Below are 21815 nucleotides of genomic sequence, written 5' to 3' on the forward strand. Positions count from 1 at the left end.
ATTTCTTGAGGAAGTGACTAGAGGAGGATAAAATAAGACTTTCAGGTAAACATGAATTAAACAAAATAATACATGCCTGGCTTTTGCTGACGAAGTGACCTTACCGGCAAACCACATTCAAGAGGATTCTACGCAACACTAAGCGCTGCATTCTATAGCAGAGAAAACAGGATTGATCAGCATCAGAAAGACCTAATTAATTGCCAGCATTAAAGACGCCAGTAGAACGTTGAGAATCAGTGTTAGCAGGCAAACCAAGAGATCCGAAACCTTTCAGATGATCTCATTGAGACAGTAGCTCTCGAACAAGGGGAAATCTAACTAGATAGAACATACAGTGCTTGCAGGAAAATGTACGCCTCGAAACATTATCGATGAATATCAAACTAAGACGAAATAGCACAGTCGTCTCATCAGCTCTCTATACAGCAGATGCATATCCCAAGGCAAGAAGCCCGGAATTACAGAAACGAAATTCCTGCGAAAGATGGTGAGCGATGATAGTACAAATTTAACTGTGAACTCTACCAGCAACAAGAAAACCTCGCCGATGCAATAAGAAACGACTAGCTCCGTATGGCTATCTGTACACAGTCGCCCCCCCCCCCCCCCCACTCTGCCCTAAAGATCTTCGAAGTGGCTAACCAGGGTAAAGCCAGTGGGTCTCTGTGGATCAAGCAAATAGAGAAAGACCTTTCAGAACGTCGTATTAGTCAAGACCAATTACCTATTGAAACCAGATTCTTCCTAATACCCCTTACAGAAGTTAATCGCAGTGAGACCATGAGATGGTTCGAGGAAGGAAAGATAGAGTTATGTAGAAAAATGAAAAAATAGTAGGCTAACAGAAAAGCTCAAGGTTCTACAAGAAAACAGCTACTAAATTTCACCAAGAACACCAGTGCAGCAAAAACACAAGCACCGTAGTCCACAGAGGGCCCAAATCAGTTAAAAATTATTACAAACATTATTACATATGGGTCCGAAGTATGCACATTTAAATCTCAATTAATGGAAATATTGGTGGCATCTGAGATGGACTTATGGAAGTCGTCTGTAGGGAAATCCAGGCAGCGAAGGGTCAGGAAGAAAATGCATGTCACAAGTTCCATTATTGCTTTTATGGGAGACTGGACATACGAAAAGGATGGCACAGAAGAGATTGCTATGACGAATCATAGAATGGGAACCGCCAGTAAGGGAGGAAAATGGAAGATCACCTGCCACATGAATACAGGGAATTCGGGCATTAATTAGAAGAAATACTGAAAAAAATTTATCGACTGACAGGCAAAAATGTAGGAAGAAAATTAAATGTAATGCATACTCGTGGTTTACCGGTAAATGTAATTACTTTGTAAAACCGTGAATAATAATTATGAAAATGAAATGAGGGTGAATAGGCGAATGGATGGCAGGTACACCAAGAATGTTGTTTGCTACATTCCAAGAGATAAGAAACGACCAACCTGGCTCCTAATGGAAAGCAAGTAGATGACATCAAGTTAAGAGCAATATGGGTGTACTAGCCGACAACTACAATGCTTGATGTGTCGAGAGGAGTGCTCCATCCAGGTGACCTCAGATGAGTGATGGAGTACACTATGGCAGCTAATATAAGCATTCTTTTGTTATAATTCTCTTCTTGCGAAACATGGAGTCCCTTTTTCAGTTCTGTGGCGGCTCCCTCGACTGTTATTCAGTGTCAGAGAGTTGCAGATTGCTACGAGAAAGACTACGCTTTCATAAAAGCGTGATACATCTTTACTAAGACCAACAATAACACACTAGAATTTTACGATCCGCTACTGTAACCAAGATGGTGGATCATTGAGTTATACAGAAAGTAAAAAGAGTCAGCGTACACTTTAATACGACCAGCGTCTGGAACGAGCATCTTTTACAGTAGAAAAGACTACCACTTAAAATTGATCGTTGTTTGTATGCATCACACAGAGATAAGGTGCGAGAGAGGTGATACAGGCAGTGTTTGGCAGGCAGCTGAAGTACCTTTCCTCTATTTGCATTCCGTTCCGTAGATCCCAAAGTGTCTCGGCGAACAATGGGGGAGCACAGAGTCGAATGCGCATGCATCCGCGAAGTGTTCCGAACGTTCGTTCCTCCCACGACTGGACCATTGGCAGGACGCGAGCAACCAACACCCGTTATCCCAGAACACGCGCCGGCCGCAGGGCTGGGACCGTCTTCCTGATGTCATCTGGAGCGATCGACAGCGAGCACCGCGGGGAGCCGCGAACAAAACGGCAGTCGATACCAACGATCCATTGTCGACTTCCGAGAAGCGGAGTCGATTAGGGCGGTGGCGAGCGGAGCCCGGCGGCGTCGGCGAGATGGCGCTCCGATAGTGGCCGACTACTGCTGGGTGGTCGCGGGTTACCGCTGGCGGGTTTTAGCACCTCGTAAACGCAGCTTCTAAGCGGCCCAGGCGTTTCGCGGGACGGCCGCTCTGCCGGCAAGCGAGGGCTGACGGCGCCTTCCGCGTTGCGAATCGAATGTCCTGCACTGCTTCAGGTAATTATTTTCGGTGCCATTAAGACAGAGTGGTAGGGCACGTAGCTTTCTCTTTCAGCCGACCTTAAAATACTGATAGACTTAAAAAAGATTGGAGAGGGATCATAAACTAATTTTCTCGTAAAAGGAACGCTGCCGAAAGGACTATTCGAAGCAACGATGTACACAAATATGGTCAAACACAAGGTCGAACGGAGGAAAGGTACATGAAGATAGGGTTAAACGCCACGTTGACAAGATACAGACGGACTAACACGTCGGGTAGGACGAGAGTAGGGAAGAAAATGAGCCTTTTTCGAAGGAACAAACCCAGAATTCGCTTTACTGGATTTACGAAAACCGCTGAAAAATCTAAAAAGACGGACGGGGATTTCAGTGGCTCTCCTTCCGAATGCGAGACCAATATTTCCTAGATGAGTCTGGTACCAATTGTCTCGGCATCACGGCCGACGTCTGCCGATGTGCCTTTCGTCATTCTGTGTGTGTAGATTGATGAAGTGCTATGTGGGAAACTCTTACGAAAAACGGGGTAAAATGAGAGAGTTATCGTGTGGTAGATAAATTGGCAGATATGGTTCGAAATGTGTAATTGAAGAGACGTCGAAGGTCGGAATATGTACCACCTATTACTGGGTACACTTTGTTAAGGATGCGATTCGACAGGAAGAGAATAAATTAGATAGACGTGTTAGTTTTATGTAATTGTTTTCTTAGATTCCGTGGAGGCATTTGTGCTAGCGATGCTTAAATCACTGAGGGGAATCTTACATGAAAAATTGGTGAAAAGGAACAGCGGAAGGTTATAATTCTGTACTCTCGTACAGTAAAAAAGGCGTGCATTGTGGAATACTTAATCTGGCAGTCATAGACGGATTAGAAAGACGAAATTGTGGAGATGACATAGAGCGACTTTGTACCACCTACTGCTTTTACACATTGTTAAGGATGTCAGTAGACAAGAAGAGAACACATAGTAAAAGGAGTACGCCGCAAGAAAGCCTTCGGACGTAGATTTGAAAATCTGACGTTACTAAGTCCTACTGCAAGTCAGCTAAAAACTGTAATTGCAGAATAACGCTTACCTTTCCGCACAGTGGTTAAGGAAATATTATTGAAATGTAGACCGTTTTTCTGTCCTACACGCCCTGTTCTTTGAGTCCACATTACTAGCTACAAATACCACGGGGGAACAAATATGTAGTTTGATAATGTTTGTAACCTGCTGTTCAGTAGTCTCTTTATGCTAAGTTCGCGAACTGACTACCTCGTCCATGTTGATCTCCCTTTTCTGGGCTAAAAATATTCTTCGTAAATGCATAGCTTTCTCAAAACATTGGACTTTTGTTCGAGTTTGCTACTCTACTGGCAAAGAGTACTGGCGAGAACATTTTGTTTTCAAGTAACTTACGAGTGTATTGCATTCAAATAATCAGACAAAATATTTCTGTAGTTGTATCGGTTCCGACTTATCAGTTATTTTAAAGTAGCCAAAGGAACGAATATTGCAACAGGTCTGCGCCAGAATATACTGAGGTTCACGACAAATGCGATGGCCCCAGAGATACTACAAAGCAACCTTAGTGCAAGATTCGTTCCGTCGACTAATAACTGACAAGTAGAAAGAATTCTCTGTAAATCCAGTAATGGTTTACGCTAGTATTTGGCTGTAGTGAAATTTTTTTCTTATGAAAACCGTAGTGTGTAGGAGAGGGAAAATAAGGAACTAAACAAACATTCAAGTTTCAGTGAAATCAACCGACGATGGAGGCCTGGAGAGCTATATCAAATCATTCGAAATATGGATGACTATTGAAATAATGGGACTTTTTCCATTTACTGTCGAGCCTGAGAACTGTTCTGATCCTAACGATTTCCCTCACAAAAAGCTCCACAGAAGAATTCTATCTAACACAACAACATTCAATGAACAGTTCAGATGCAACTTGCAATACAGTCAACAATGTGAATTGATAGGTTTCATGACAGTATCGACGCTCTTTCTGCAGCCCATTTCCCGACAAACTGCCAAAAACAAGGCCTATGCAACGAAATAAATTCAATTGCATCTTCCACGAAGTATTCACTTCTGGAAGGCTAATAAGCACTGCGACCGGGTGAGACATCTGCCGGGGTAATTGAGGACTCAGTGGGCTGCCAGGGGAGCTCCATTGATTTCGCTGCGGTTGGCGCCGGCGGCTTCTTCCCGGAGGCTTCTGGGAAGGGCGTTCCGAACTCTGGAAGACCGGTTCCTGCGGGAACCTCGGCGCTAGGCACCTGGCAGAGACACGGGAACCCACTCCGCACGCGTTTTTACCGCTACACCTCGCTCGCTAACGACACTCCAGCTCTACTCGAGGAGAACTCAACGTTACAGGGGCTGATTTGAATGCAGCCCCTCAACAAACTGCTTCGAGCAACGTACTCTGGAATCTGTAGCGGTTGCTGACGTAACGTTCGTCGCCATAAAATCCATCCTCTGCTCAGGAATGTTCTTACGTGTTAGAGACGTAATCTGCGCTACTGGATGAAAGTAGTGTGCGTTGTCAAATCAGTGAATCAACTGCCTATACGTCTGCAGGACGTGCACTGTAAATGCAAGAGAGCTGTAAAAGCTGACAGTGAAGCGGGACTCTAGTCGTAGTGCAGTTCTATCCGGTTCTAAATTGCAGTCGATGAGACGTTCTGGTATAAACGAAGATCGTACCTAACGTAGTATTTTGAGAACCATTTTGCTTCACAGCCCAGGTATATTTGATGTTCATTTCGATACTTGTCGACAAAGGCTACGTGAGCCAAATACGTCCTGTTTCGCTGAACTAGTATCCAGCGATGCGTTCATCGTCTGCTGTAGAGTGAAATTGTTCAAATAGCATTACAGAACAACTACAAGGCCTTTGTCATAACATTCAGTATAAGTATCAGGAAGCGGTGTAATAATTGGGTAGTATGTTATGTAACTCGCCTTGTAATTATTGCGGCATGCTGTGTCAATATTTAGGTTCTGTCGGAGTATACAAATATTCAACTATCTCCGTAAAAATAATTTATTATTAGTTAAGAACTCACGGAACGCGTTTAAAATTTGTTTATTTAAGTCCTAAAAGTATTTTAATTTAGGTTGCTCAAAGTTACCAAGCACCACTGACTAATGTAAACCCTATTAGGCTTTACACTACGTGGGGCTGACCCATTTCCTAGCTCATATACACAGAAAATCTCTCGCGTAGCAATTGGTATCGACTGAGTATTAAAAAAAAAAGAGAGAATGCATCACTTCTGTCTGCAACATAGGTGAAAAACAGAGGAACAGAATTTCAGCCCACTTGCCTTAACGTCTTTCTGTTCCAGAAAAAATAGAACATATCCTGGGGCAAAAAAAAAAAAAAAAATCTGTGAATCCGTAAGATTTCAGGGAGAAGTCCCTCGTACAAAACACGATATCTTGCATATACAATACGCAAGTAACGAGGTACATCCAGTCTTCTTAGATTTCCGAAATGCTCTCAAAACCACCCCACCGTAAGGAGAATTTTTACATATATGTGACTAAAACCTCGAATTTTTGATGAACAAAACTCAGTGCGTTACATTGAACGCAAGTATTTAAGAGAAAAGCAATTCTGGTGTAGAGGAGTGCAATATGATCACTAATGTTCTCAATATACACGACCTTTCATCAGTTAGGATTGACGGTGCAATCAAATTGTTCACTGAAGACGGTGTTGCCCACAGTAATCGCCGCAGAAAGACTTACACAGCGTTTCAGCTTGGGGTGGTGAATGGCAGGTCTCTCAAAAAGTGCATGAACACAATGTAATGCGTGAAAGTAAGATACGATTACAAAATTAGCTTCAAATTTGTGGAGCCTCGCGTCCAGATCTACATGACTACTCTGCAGTTCGCACTAAAGTTCTGGGAGACAATCGCTTTGATGCGTTACGAGAAGACCAAACCTACCCACCTCGATGTTGGGACCTGACACTTTTACTTTTACCAGAAGAAACTGCGTAATCTGCTGGAACTCAAACAAGAAATTCGACGTGTACTCGGCGAAGTTGATGTGGAAATGTTTGAGTTACTGGGGAAGGGGAGGAGGGTTTCATACTTGTTTCAGGTTTAAGCCTCAATATCCCCTGAAGAAATAAATAAATTCAATTTATAGCAGCTTCATATTCGGTGTTCTTTTTCAGACGCCCCTTCCTGGCAGATTAAAACTGTGTACCGCACCGAGACTCGAACACGGGACCTTTGCATTTCGCGGGCAAGTGCCCTACCAATTGAGCTACCCAAGCACAACTCACGCCCCGTCCTCACAGCTTTACTTCTGCCAGTACCTCGTCTCATACCTTACAAACTTTACAGAAGCTCTCCTGAAAACCTTGCACAACTAGCACACCTGAAAGAAAGGATATTGCGGAGACATGGTATTCTGGAAACATACACTCCTTCCAGAGTGAAAGGTTAGTTCACGCCCCCCGGCTGTGGCTAAACGATTTCTCCACAATATGCTTTCTTCGAGGAGTGCAGTTTCCTCAAGGTACGACGGAGAGCTTCTGTGAAGTTTGTAAAGTAGTAGAGAGAAGTGCAGATGTGAGCGCAGGATGTGAGCCACGCCTGGGGAGTTCAATCGGTAGGTGCAACTCCAACGAAAGGTTCTGGATTCGAGTACTGCCCCGACACACAGTTTCAGACTGTCTGGAAGTGGCAGGACAGCGTTACTTCAGCAATAGACTGAAAGATTCATTCAGTGCGAAGTGATCGGGAATGGGTTGGTGTACTCACGGCCAGAGGTCGAGCTTGTCCTTGTCGGGCAGCTTGTACTCGTAGATGAAGCCCATGGTCTGGGCCTGGTCTTCCGCGGACGCTCCGCCGATGTTGAGCATGGCGGTCGTGACGGCCGAGAAGGGGTGCTCGTAGTAGGGCCGCCAGCTCGCCGCCGCCGCCGCCTCCTCGGAGCCGGCAGCCGCCGCCGCGCCGCCCCCGGCAGACCCGCCGCCTCCGCCGCCCCCGCCGTCCGCCATGCGGGTCCCGGATCCGGACCCGGCGCGCTCCTCCTCCAGTGACTCCTTCCCGCCTCGCTTCCTGCCGAGACAAACAGGAGACGTTTTTCAGTCGACGAGCGGTTGCCAGCCTTCCGACAACTAGTAAAATGTTCAAATGCGTGTCAAATATTATGGAACTTAACTGCTAAGATCATCAGTCCCTAAGCTTACACACTACTTAACTGAAATTATCCCAAGGGCAAACACACACACCCATGCCCGAGGGAGGACTCGAACCTCCGCCGGGACCAGCCGCACAGTCCATGACTGCAGTGCCCTAGACCGCGCGGCGACAATTAATATCAATACTCTGTAGTGTACCTAAACTGGGATATCAGAAAGCCTGTAAATTTTTTAATTGTTTGTGTCTCTCTTTCTCATGATTTATTGTAAGACATGACCTAACAAGACTGTACAACACTTGGTATAGAATCGATGTAATCTTAATAATTTTTAATTTTTTTAAAATGTTGATGCATTTACTTCAGACTATTTGCATTTCGTTGCGTCAAGTAGTCGTGCTTTCAACTGGTATAACAGCACTTCAAAGCAGTATATGAAATGGAAACACTACGCAGAGAGAGTCATCTGTAACAAAACAAGCTGTCATAGCACCGGCAATCGTCTAAGACGCTAAGTAATACCAGCAAGAGTCGCTGAGGCGTCATTGCTCTTCGATAATAATGCAAAATAAATCATAAGTACAATAGAGGGCAGAGTATGTTGTCATTTCAGGAACCTATTAACAAGTAAAGGGTGGCTCAAAATTCCTATGACAATTTTCTACACTTTTTCAACCACCAATCAGTATGTAAGTTACAGGATGATTCCATATTTCTTTACATTGTAAGGGTCCATCAAAAGGTAAACGGTTATCCCAAAACAATCTTTTAAATTTTATAACCGGCAATCATTAGATACACAATTATTCCTAAGTCCTGTTGCAATATTCTACACCTTGACAGTCGTAGTAGAGTGATTTTAAAGCACTCTTCCAAGCTTCCAGGCGTTATCGTGATCTATGATGAAGTAAAGTTTGGACTAAACGTTAAAGGCAAAATTTAGAGAGGTGAATTGTTCACATCTTCCGCTACTGTGGTCAGAATTCTTACCACCACTGTCTTCCCTGCCTCTGTCACAATATCGTAAATTAATTACTTTATATCGTCCCGCAGGCTAAAAGAAATTGAGAGAATGTAAATCTAGAGAACGGCGGGTGGCACGTTTGGCTATCCCAGCCACGTCATCGTCTCCTGAACGTGTCAGCTGTGGTGACGCGCCGATGTTTTTTTATCAGCAGCATATATACTGCTCCCACAAATGACTCATGCAGAACTGATGAACTGACACGACTGGTTTGTTCTTATTCAAATGTTTAAATGTGTGTGAATTCCTAAGGGACCGAACTGCTTAGATCATCGGTCCCTAGACTTACACACTACTTAAACTAACTTACGCTAAGAACAACACACACACACCCATACCCGAGGGAGGACTCGAACCTCCGACGGGAGGGGCCGCGCAGTCCGTGACAAGACGCCTCAAACCGCGCGGCTATTTTTCTTCAATCTTAGCAGCGAAAAATTATAGTGTCCGTGCCCAATACCGGAGCACGCACTTTTAACACGAATTTCCGATCTCTCTTAATGCGTTTGTGTGCACTCGAGGCGACAAACTACGTATATGGCGCGTTTAGTCTCTAAACGTATTCGTAAACATGGATTCCCATTTATTCTACTGTACATTTTTTTGCTATATTTGTGTTGTACATCTGTTTTATGTAACAGAGTAGTGTTGAACTTTTAAAGTAACGTATCTTTGTAATTGATAACACTGCAGACTCTTTGTATATCTGTCAAACGCATAGGGTATGTTATAAGATACATAACTTAACAATATTGTTACCAACGTGCGTGCGACCATCCCGATTCACAAAATGTAGAGAAACGTTTATGATTCACGTCTGCAACTGTCATTCCCAGATTTACGACCTTCAACTGTTTTCAGGGATATGGAAGAACTGAATTCTCATAACGCGACGCATTAGTAATTGTCCGATAAGAATTTTGCTTATTCGCGAATTTTTAGTGAAAAACAAGAAAATTTTTTGAGGCTTGAATACGCCTGTTCGATCTCATTTGATTGCGATAAAGACTTACTATATGTACACTTAAGAAAAATAGGGATAAAAGAGGAAAGAATTTTTTGGATTTTGGGTTGAAGCTACATGTAATCAACATTAGTATCACTAGTAAGCAATAACCCAAAAGAAGTGCACTGTAACTTTGGCTTGTGGAGCAAACAAGGCTCTAAACGTGGGATGCCCTCCTTCGGAAAAGAGGCACAGTTATGCAGGACCATTAAAATACTTAGGGAAAATGCTCGCTTAGAGTTGTTAAATAATGGGGGCAATTACACATGATAACCGCTCCACCCAGGAATTACTACTTGTCGTAGATATCGCTTTGTTAAAGCTGAGTCTTTCGATGCTTCAAAACAGAATAACAGCGCCGTGCCTGCAGGATCGGCCAATCCCTTCTGCACTCAGAATCTCATTTGGTTTTTCCGCACAGGGGCGCTGCCGCAGACATCTCTGCGGCGCCAACAATCGCGCTTTATGCTGTGCGGTGAAAGCAAATGGGCGTCCGCGCACGCCTGCCCAGAAGTTCCTGATGTGGCAGCCTTCCTCGAGTTTACTACGGGGCGCTCCTGTGCGGTTTGACCCAAATACGCTACAACTGCATTTCGTCGAACGGCTAACCGCAAGGTACCGGGCTCCGCTCAAGGCAAAACTTCAACTCTTCCTTTTAAGTCCGTTACAGCCACTGCGTATTAGTACAACAAAATCATCCTTTCTTTGTTATTTTATATCTCTTAATGGTCTTCCGCAGAGGTAATTACCGTGACAGTTCTGTCTACAAAATAACTATGGTTTAAATGAGCGCTGAAACTACGAAAATACAGGAGCGGAATTGACTACATTTTTCAAGTGGTTATAATGCATTATATGTTTTCCTCCTTTGACATTTACCACCACGAGCTTGATGGGTAGGTTCGTCGGTAGCTTTTTTGCTGCTAATGATAAAACGAAGTATGTTACTGATTACTATAAAGAAGGATATCTTTCGGGGTTCGTATGTGAACTTCACAGATGATGAAAGTCACCAATTTACATTCATAAAAAATACACAGAGCAGTTGACAAATATTTTCCTACAATCAGAGGGAATAAAGCTTATAAAGTAATGAAGATATTAACAAAGAATTCCAATGAGGAACGAGAGAGGAGGTCAAAATTAATAGACAGTGTAAGCTCATAAATTTGTAAGTTATGTTCCATAAGGTGATAGATATGCATTCCTGAAGCTCTAAAATGCATACCTTAAGGGCAGTGAGAACATTTTCATCTTCGCTACAGTGAAACACATCTCTTCTACTGCAAGCTCTTTCCTGTTACGAACATACTACCAAAGAAGTTGGCTGGTGCGTTGTATCGTCGGTTCCTACCAAACGACTTGCATGTCCTCCTAGAGGAGGTATCATTCCAACAACGCATGGAGATATGATTCGTGTACGATGGAGCACCAACGCACTCCCTCCGAAATTACCGAGAACACATCACACAGATATTTAATGGCAAATGCATTTGTCGGGGAAGTCTAGTTCGTTAGGTAACACGTATCCCCGACCTTGATCGCTCGGACTTTTGATTATGGGGACACATGAAATCTTTGGTGTACAGAAGCGCCAATGATGATGTACAAACACTATAAGAACGCGTCATCAACGACAGCCAGCGCACTCGTCACCAGCCAGGAGTTTTTCAGAGATTGTCTGATCGCGTAAGACGTCAAACAAAAAGTATGTGTTACTACGAATGGACACCATGTCAAACACTTCCTTATCCGATGGAGCACATGTGCAAGTCATGTGTAATAGAAAGCAGATTACGTAAGAAGCTCTGCTTTTCGCAGTAACAGAATTATTTGTTCTTGTTTGTTTCCCACATTCTGCAGGTCGTTTGTAATAGCAAAGAGCTCGCACCGAAAAGATGTGCTTCACGGTGATGAAGATCAAATAGCACTCATAGCTCTTAAAGTATTTAGTGGACACTTTTTTCTTGTTTAGGGCATGCTACCATTTCTTAGAGTATGGAATATTTTTTTTTTAACAGCCCGTACTGCACATTACAGTTTTTGCCATCACTAAGGAACTGCAGCTTCCCCCCCCCCCCCCCCCCCCTCCGTGCCCCGGGCACCCTCCAACATCTCCAACACCATACGTCTAGCCCGCTACCGCGTAGCGTGATCATTACTTCCTTGTGACAGAAAAATAGGAAGAGACAATAGAGCGTGTACAGAGCAGCACTGTTACCACATCGGTAGTACACAATGCCTAAATCAGCCTTCAAATGTGGCACAAACGTTTTAAGTACTTTATACTGTCACGTCGTCACAAAACCATGAAATTTATACTAACATCTAAATTTACAAATTGCGGATATTAACTGCAAACCAAGAACAAAGAGAATGGTGTTATCCTCTCTCTTACGTTTGTTTGCAAGATTTCCAGTTCGATGAACAGCTGCGATCGTATTTTCTCTCAAGGATGGCAGTAAGTGTCGTCTATAAGTGTTAAACTGTTGCACTGTCAGTCTGTATGATACATGTAACTACATGTAAATGCAAGTCTTTTAATTTTTTTACTTCTTTTGGAAAAAAATTCCCTGTGCACGCTTTATACTTGCAGCGGTCAGTCCTTGTTGCTATAATCGTTATGCACTGCGTACGCCAGTTGGAGCTGACCGTGTGTGGTCCGGGAAATTTATTACGCTAACACCTTTAGCGGCGTAGAGGATATCACTCACTGCGTTCGTGACAGGCGTGAAAGGAGACGCAAATCGGAAGTCGTGCATTCAGCTACGTGATCCAGTTGTGCACTGAGGGCATGCCAGTCCGTGCATTAGGCCCACCGAACAGCTATGATAGATTGCAACAGTGGTGTCCAGAATTACTCGAAGAGTAACCTGGTAATATGGCTAATTCGTACTGCAGTAAGTGTTAGTCTGAAACTGTTACTAAAATATGAAAAGAATGACGAAATACCTGCGCTCTTGTTTATATACACCAGTCCTTTGAAAGATTTAATATCATCCTACAGCTCTTCCTTCTGCCGTAACAGTTTCATCTCCGCATACCTACAGTAGTTCAAGTCCTTAATATCATTTCACACATCACAACATTTGTCAACTCTGCAAGTCTGTTCCAGTACCAAGTTAGCTACGCTGCATACTTCGTACATATACAGGTAAACTAGCGCTACCTCTGCTGACGGCATTTCATGACCATCTTTCCTCGCCTTCTTTTTTCTTTTACACCACATAAATCATTTCTCTGGTTATTGGTATCGTGTAAATCCTCCCACATAGACATTAGTTGGGATAGCCCACCTGCATCCCAACAAACCTTCAAAAGTGTAATTCGCACATTATTGAGTTTTTTTTAAAATTTTACCGTGTTTGTTCTAATCCTTTTATCAGAGAAACTATGATAATCATGCAACCTTAAGAAACCCGTAATGCTGTTAAAAGCAAAATATGACGTTCACTTTAATTACAGTAACACTTTAAGCCGTGACTACGAGGGGTGTCTGGAAAGTAAGTTACGATCAGTCGCTAAATGGAAACCACAGTGAAAATCAGAAACATTTTATTTGCAAAAGTTAGCTACACTTTCCAGGTTCTTCTCTACATAGGCGCCGCTCCGACTTAGACAATCGTCGGAGTGTTATAGCAAATTTCCAACACCATCGTCACAGGCAGCCGCCTGTGCTTTCCAATAATTCTCTACGCTGGTAGCGCATAGCCTACACCCAAGTGTTGTCCTCGTATCCAACGCTTCATGTGAACAGAGATGATACTAGGACGAGCCAATCAGGGCGGTGTTGTGGTGATCGAACACTTCCCATCGAAAAGGCTGCAGGAGCGTCTGCGCTGCCCCTGCAGAGTGCTGCTGAGAACTGCCATGAAGAAGGAAATGTGTGGCAGTTGTGGTAGGTGGCCTGCACTCATTAAGGCGAAGCCTCTCGGCGGGCCCTCCTACTTGGCGGGAGACACCGTTGTTCTAGGCACCTTTACTCGCCCACAGCGCATTCACAACTGAATAGAACATCTTGATGCGATCGCCGGTAATACTAGAGACATTACCCAACACATCTGTGCAAAGCTTCAGCGGGTTTTCACTGTGGTGTCTATGTCGCGACCGATCGGATCTTACTTTCTGGTCAACCCTCGTACAGTGACGGAAAAAATCGCAACTGGACGAAGGATTTGTGCGACATAAGCGAAAGTAGGCGTGCATTTTCAAATTTCGTGTTAGTGAGAGAGTGGCGACAGTAACGTCAATGTGAGGATGTGAGTCAAGTTTACTTTAAATAGACGCTTTGTTAACGGTCGTGAGCGTCTTACCACTCCACTTAATTTTTTAAAAAAATGTGAAAGTATAAAATCTTTGACCTCAGTCCGAAGGCAGTATCTGGTATTAGCAGACAATTTCTGGTGTCGACGTCAAGAGCGTCACAGACGGAGCACTAGCTCGAGTTCAACAAGAATGAAGAAACGGTTTGGCAGTGAGAAGTAATGCAGGAAGAGACAGAAAAGAAGCGGTGGCCATCGTTATATCAGACGTCCCAGCGGAGAAGCAAAAGATCGGACTGGCGAAAGAAATCGGTCGTGCGATTTCAAAGGAGCCATTCCAGTGTTCTCGTTAAACGATTTAAGGACATGACGGGCAACCTGAATGGCTGTGGCTGGACGGGGATTTGAACCACTTTTCTCCCAACCACGAGAAAAGACAGAAGAACCACCGAATAGCGGCAAGTTTCTTTACGAGAAGTTTTGGAGAGTGCGATAGCGTTACAGAGATGCTCAACCAAGACACAGGCGCTACAAAAGAGGAGAGATGTATTACGGAGATATTTATCCTTCGAATCGCGGAAGTTACGATCCAAGAAGGGTCGGACAACATACTACGACGCCTATTCAGAAGATAAGGTCCGATCGGTCGCAAAATGGAGACCACCGTGAAAATCAAAATTTTTTTATTTGCAGCAGTTGGCTACACCTTACAGCTACTTCTCTACATAGTCGCCACTCCGATTTAGACATTTGTCGTAGCGTTGTCGTAGGGGGAAGCCACCTGTACTTCCTGCCAATTCTCTATGCTGGTCGCTGGTCTAAAGCTCGTTGCCTGTGCCAGAATGTTGTTTTCACAGCCAGCGCTTCATGTGAGCAGAAATGAAACTCAGGGAGAGAGAGTCAATTACGGGCTCTATTGTGGGTGATCAAACTCTTCCCATCGAAAACGCTGCAGAAGCATCTTCATAGCCCCTTCAGAATGCGGCCGAGAATTGTCATGCAGAAGGAAACGCATGACAGCTATGTTATGTAGGTTGCTTGACATCAGGCGAAATCTTACACCAGGCCATCATACTTGGCGGGAGACTCTATTGTTCTACGTATCTTCACGTGCTCACTCTGTGCTCAGAACTGAAAAGAGCGATGTGACGCGATCGAGGGTCAAACATTGCCCAACATATTTGTGCAGAGCTTTAACGGATTTTCACTGTGGTTTCCAGTTCACACCCCATCGGACCTTACATTCCAAATAGCGCCCGTACTTCCTCTCACACATGTCTCGAGAAAGGACCACGTCTAGGAAAAGCAGAGAATTGAAAGCTCATACAGAGGTTTGTCGACCTGACCACGCACCATTCGAGGATGGAAAATAAAGTCCGCCACACACCGTATAGTATACGATTCCGTGAGTGGTGAAGAATGGTAAGTGAATCAATCTGAGGTAAGGGACCCCTGTCCGGAAACGTTAGTATCTAAAGTTATAAGCAGAAATCGTTCTTATACCTCCGAGGTTGAAGCTCTATTGTAAACTCTTTGCTTTCCATATTTTGTAAGGAGGTAGTACGGATCAAAACAAGAAAATGCTTGCCTAAAAGAGGAAACTTGTTCAGTAGAAGAGATGTGCTACACAGTAACAATGGTGAACAAATAAAGTATGCACTTTGGAGCCCATGTTCACTGGACATTTATTTCTTTTTTTGATTCTTACTACCTTCTCATAAAGCATGGACAGCAAGATCTGGCAATAGAAGAGATCCATTTTCAGAAGTATCACTACTATTTTCGCTTTCAACCCTGTACTCTCTCTTTTCCGGACCAGGGCCCCTTATCTCGAATTGATTCAATAACCCTTCTCCATCATCCCTGAAAGTTTGTATCATCATCACGGAACCACTCTGTACATAAGGAGTCCAGTGCCTTATCAGTGCGTCATTTTGCTCAGTAATGTGATGATAATTTGGTGTTTTCTCTGTATGCGTTCTCGACGGTAAAGATCGGGAAGAATACGAATGAGACTGCAAATTACCTTCTTATAACCAAGCTCTCCACTCCTCTCAAGAATAGCGAAGGCAGGGGACTAGGCAGTTGGCAGCAGAGGTTCCTCTCCTTCCCGCGCAGAAACACGAGAGTGCCTGCCTCAGATTTGCAATGCGAGTAACAACCACCTCTTTGCAAGACAACGGCTCCAGCCGCATTTTCGGCGTCACGATTGATTACTGTAATTCGTTATTGTACCATTATGCTAACGCGCCCGCCGCGGGCGAGTGAGCAGTCTGAATAGCTGTCTCTTTACCTCTCATAAATGCGGACGGCGGGAGTGCATTAAAAGGCGAGTCCACGTGAAGAGCCGCGCGACGTGACCCTACAGGACGGGCAGGCTGTCGCAGAGCCGAGGTCCCGGTCCGCCGTAATTGCGGTCCTAAACGCCGTCGTTTGTCAGGCACCGCTGAGAGAATGCAGGCCCCCATGGCGGCTGTCAGACCCGCTTAGGCTCTCACAGTGTGACATGGTGCTCGGTGACGCCACGGTCGTGACGCGAGGCGTTTAAGGCCTCCTGTTACACTGTCACACGGCTGGGGCGGCCCAACAATCCAGCTACGCGGCTTTGTCACTCGTGGACAGTCGTGAATATTCACACCGCGCAGTCTCTTCGAATTTTGATGAACTGGGAGCTGCAGGAAACGGGTGGAGGGGTGGGGACAGCCGGTCCAGCTACTACATTGCTGTTATATACTGAATCAACATTCAGAGCGATAAAAATTTAAAGATATGTCACGTCAAATTGAGGATAGATACTAAACATGAGGAGCAAGTGAATGTTGCTGTTATTTTTCCAAGATACATAAGTTAAAGCAGTGACTAACTCTAAGGCTTGTTTGAACACCTCAGTGCTTATTAAGCATGGTCCTGTTAGAACTGTCATACTCAGACAATTATACGGGAACGTACAGTTTACCGCTCTGCAGCTTGGAATTTTTTACATTACCAGACATTGCTAGAGATGGAAAAAGATGTCGAGACATATAAAAAGTCCTAGCCTGACAGATTTTCGAATACCAGACTTCTGGATTCATAGTCTCGCACTTAAACACCAGATCACTTGTTTAGTTTTTGGTTTAGATTTACTTTAGTTTTTTCGGTGCTACTCAAAAATAAAAGAATGTTCCTGTCCATAATTTTTATCCCTCATTGAGCAATAAGACTGATGAAATTGCCTTGAGAGCTAAATATTTTTAAAACTAAGCACCTCGAGTAAAATTATCTTATTTGAAGTTAAGAATAAATCCTAGTGTCATTTGCAATGGTAACGAAAGAAATGTAGATATGAAAGTCTTCTATGATGGTGGGAGTAATAGGAAGAGTAACATATGCCACGGACACACTGCCCACACATGTAGGAGTTTAAGGATCCGTTTGTAACAGGTTAATGGGGCGACTCACAATGAATTTGTGCGTACTTAATTTGGCTTTAGAAAGAATGGCAATAGAACCCAGTATGTCATACAGGATAGGAACGAGAGTAATGCTGAGTTTGCCCAATAGCGGACCGAGTTGTCACAACATTACTATCAGATTGTCCGCTGACCACGCTGTATATACAGGAAATTCAAAGACACTTGGATAAAATTTCCACTTGCTGTAATGAATAGCTCTACTTAAATGTGTATAAAAGCAAGAAAATGGCCAGAACGGTGGGGAAAACCCATTAGTATCCAATTACGAGGCTGCTGATAAATTGCTACTGTCTGTCATGTCTTCTAATTATCTAGCGGTGATGCTAAGATGCGATATTAAGTGAATGCAACACACCAAATCGGTGGTATGGAAGGTGTGTGGGAAACTGTCGTGGAAAACCGGGTACTTATTCATGGGTAATGGAACGTATGACGCTGTTGTGGTGGGTTCTAGACTACTAATCCAGTAATTGGAATCCTTGACAATTATGCATGGCGGCAGAAGTCAAAGTAATTCAGGGACATGCAGGTGGGATAGCAACATCTCGGTGAGGCCCATATAAACGAGTAACGTGCGAACGAAATGCGAAAGAAAAGCGCCGTTGTTATTGCGTAAAACCTGTCGGGTAAATGCAGGGAATCCTTATTCGAAAAAGACTGCGTGAACATTGTGCTACGACCATCATATATCTTTATCATCGATCATAAAAATAAGGTGTGTTTAGGGCACGAGCAGAGGTACATATATGTTTCCCTCGCTCAATAGACAAGTGGCACAGGGCAGAAAATCGATAATACTGGTACTAAGTGCCATCCATCACGCACTATAGCGTCGCTTACAGAGCATAAATTTAGAAACAGACTAATATCAGAATATGTAATGTAGTACACGGTATGATGAAAAGCATCCGGAAACCAACTGGTGGACATTAGTATTGGGTGAATCAACACTTTGCCTTTATCATGTCTTGAAATATGCTGGGGACACCTTCAGTGAGGTGCCAGAATGCCTGTGGACGAATGCCAGCGAATCCTTCTTCAAGGGCGGAAACCTGTAAGGATAGGAAGGTGGTGGTGTTGGACACTGCGATCTGAAGCGAAGTCGACGTTCTGGCTCATCCCAAGGGTGTCCCACTGGCTTGAGACTGGTATTCTGGGCAGGTCAGTCTACTTCAGTAACGGCGATGTCCACAAACCATTATCTCACAAATGCTTCGTTATGACAGGGTGCATCGTCACCCTGATAGAAACAATCACTGCCTTCAAACTATTCCCCTACTGTACGCAGTACACAACGCTCCAAAGTGTGTTCATGTCCTTCTGCATTTTGCATTTTCTTAAGCGCAGTAAGGGGACCACACACTTATCAAGAAAGATATCCACATACCGTAATATCACCACCTCTGTACTTCACTGCTGGCACTACTCACAATGACAGGTAATGTTGTTCAGGCATTCACAAAGCCAAACCCTTGCGTCTTACTGCCACAGGTGCAGCATGACTCATCAGACAAAATCACTCATTTCCAGTCATGCATTGTCCAGTGGAACCACTCTTTACACCACCTCAAGCGTCACTTAGCATTGGTTACACAAATGGCTTAGAAGGAGCTACTCGAACACTGTACCCCATTCCTTGTGACTCCCTATGTAAGTAGGCTGTTTAGGTTTTATTATTGGTAACGCCACGTAGCGCTCTATATGAAAAATCACTAGCTGTGCTGTGCGCAGTCTGTGGCTAGTTTGCATTGTTGTCCGCAATTGTAGTGTTGGGCAGCTGGATGTTAACAGCGCGTAGCGTTGCGCAGTTGGAGGTGAGCCGCCAGCAGTGGTGGATGTGGAGAGAGAGAGAGAGAGAGAGAGAGAGAGAGAGAGAGAGAGAGATGGCGGAGTTTTGAAATTTGTAAGAATGGAGGTCATGAACTGATATATATATATATATATATATATATATATATATATATATATATATATATATGACTATTAAGGTAAATACATTGTTTGTTCTCTATTAAAATCTTTCATTTGCTAACTATACCTATCAGTAGTTAGTGCCTTCCGTAATTTGAATCTTTTATTTAGCTGGCAGTAGTGGCGCTCGCTGTATTGCAGTAGTTCGAGTAACCAAGATTTTTGTGAGGTAAGCGATTTGTGAAACGTATAGGTTAATGTTAGTCAGGGCCATTTTTTTTGTAGAGATTTTTGAAAGTCAGATTGCGTTGCGCTAAAAATATTGTGTGTCAGTTTAAGCACATCCGTGAATAATTATTCAAAGAGGACGTTTCACCTATACTCTGTCATTGCGCTAATTAGACTTTGAAAGTCTCAAGTGATTTCTTCCGCTGATGTCATGCGGTTTTTTGCAACCACCCTCCGCAAGGCAAGTGAGAAATACTACTTTTATAATGTTTTTCTCAAACTAAAAACTTTGTTGGTGCGGCGCACCCACAAGCTTATGTATGTAGGTGCTGAAAGCCCAGCGAACCCACCTAATCGGCGCGAATGAGTGTATATCGACGGCGTTGGTTGCAGGAAGTATGCCGAGATGAAAAGATTCTCGCAGCGCAATGTACGAAACATGTCAAAAATCGTGAGGTAATATCTTTTTGATGAGGTCATAAAACGATGTCTGGAATGTCAAAATACGCGGAAGAAGTGCTTGAGAGTCGGCTAAGGACCAGTTGGTGGCGAGCAGATGTTCCAAGACGGCGGCTTGCGCCTGGACGCGGAGAGGTGGTGTCAGGCGCGTAAACAATGACCAGGTGGTGAGCGGCGCCGCTCCGGGTCGCATTACCATACCGCTCTGCGTGCCTGGAATAGCCGCCTAAGCGGACGCCGCCGCACTCCATCTTCGGGGGAGCCCGCCGCAAGTGGGGAAATGGGACGGCGCGGATGACACTCGGCGCGTCTCTCTTACCCAGCTGTTTCTGTCCCTAACATATTCGTCACTGCAATCAGTGTTAATGTTGCTTTCCCCACCATAGACATCGTTGATCCTCCCTCAGTGGACTGGCACGCGGGAAGACGACGGTTCAGACCCGCGTGCGGCCATCCTGATTTAGGTTATCCGCAATTTCAAATGGTCCAAATGGTCCTGAGCACTATGGGACTTAACTTCTGAGGTCATCAGTTCCCAAGAACTTAGAACTACACTACTGGCCATTAAAATTGCTACGCAAAGAAGAAATTCAGATGATAAACGGGTATTCATTGGACAAATATATTATACTAGAACTGACGTGAGATTACATTTTCACGCAATTTGGGTGCTTAGATCCTGAGAAGTCAGCACCCAGAACAACCAACTCTGGCCGTAATAACGGCCTTGATACGCCTAGCCATTGAGTCAAACAGAGCTTGGGTGGCGTGTACAGGTACAGCTGCCCATGCAGCTTCAACACGATACCACAGTTCATCAAGAGTAGTAACTGGCCTATTGTACCGAGCCAGTTGCTCGCCCACCATTGACCAGACGTTTTCAATTGGTGAGAGATCTGGAGAATGTGCTGGCCAGGGCAGCAGTCGAACACTTTCTGAATCCAGAAAGGCCCGTACAGGACCTGCAACATGCGGTCGTGCATTATCCTGCTGAAATGTAGGGTTTCGCAAGGATCGAATGAAGGGTAGAGCCACGGGTAGTAACACATCTGAAATGTAACGTCCACTGTTCAAAGTGCCGTCAATGTGAACAAGAGGTGACCGAGAAGTGTAACCAATGACAACCCATAGCGTCAAGTGTGATACGACAGCATAGCGATGACGAATACACACTTCCAATGTACGATCACCGCGATTTCGCCAAACACGGATGCTACCAAGTCGCTTAAAGTAAATGCCGGGATTCTCCATCCTTCCCAAATCTGAGCTTGTGCTCCGTCTCTAATGACGTCGTTGTCGGCGGGACGTAAGACAGTAATCTCCTCCTCCAGTCCTCCCTCAGTAATCCAACACGTCGCCTGTTTGCATATGAGATTTGTATCGAAGTGAGTGAAGGTACTGGACTACCACTCAGAAGTGACTGTGTTCAAATCCCTGATTCAAGTTTCACGCCGTTCCTTCTGAATCACTTGAGGCTAATTCTGAGGGATGCCTATTGATCTAAATGTCAGCGAGACTTTTATCTACGATCTTTCTCCTAATAAGATTTCCAGCACCTGCAGACCAGGTTCCGACGAACATGCAACGCAAACAAAACCGGAAAAGATAAGATATCTTCCAGTTTAATATAAATTATGAAATTATCCTACTAGCTAACCTATTTTTTTCGAAATACACGTTGATACCCGGATTTGCATTTTTTTCACTTGTTGCTTATCGCTATCTGTTATTTCGAACGAAACGGTCTGCACAGTGCACTCCTATGACGTTTTGG

At 44.2% G+C, this 21815-nt stretch overlaps 1 protein-coding gene across 13 annotated transcripts in view; it reads right to left on the reverse strand.

Moving 5' to 3' along the window:
- LOC126272805 (protein grainyhead) overlaps positions 1-21815 on the reverse strand; it is a 290734-nt gene that overhangs the window by 187927 nt on the left and 80992 nt on the right. For all 13 annotated transcript variants that reach the window (XM_049975984.1, XM_049975980.1, XM_049975991.1 and 10 more), the window contains exon 2: positions 7315-7614. In XM_049975984.1, the coding sequence (XP_049831941.1) occupies positions 7315-7553 (239 nt within the window). In that variant the 5' untranslated portion in view covers positions 7554-7614. The remainder of the gene's footprint in view (positions 1-7314; positions 7615-21815) is intronic.

This window comes from Schistocerca gregaria, chromosome 5 (assembly GCF_023897955.1).
Source record: "Schistocerca gregaria isolate iqSchGreg1 chromosome 5, iqSchGreg1.2, whole genome shotgun sequence".
Lineage (NCBI taxonomy): Eukaryota > Metazoa > Arthropoda > Insecta > Orthoptera > Acrididae > Schistocerca > Schistocerca gregaria.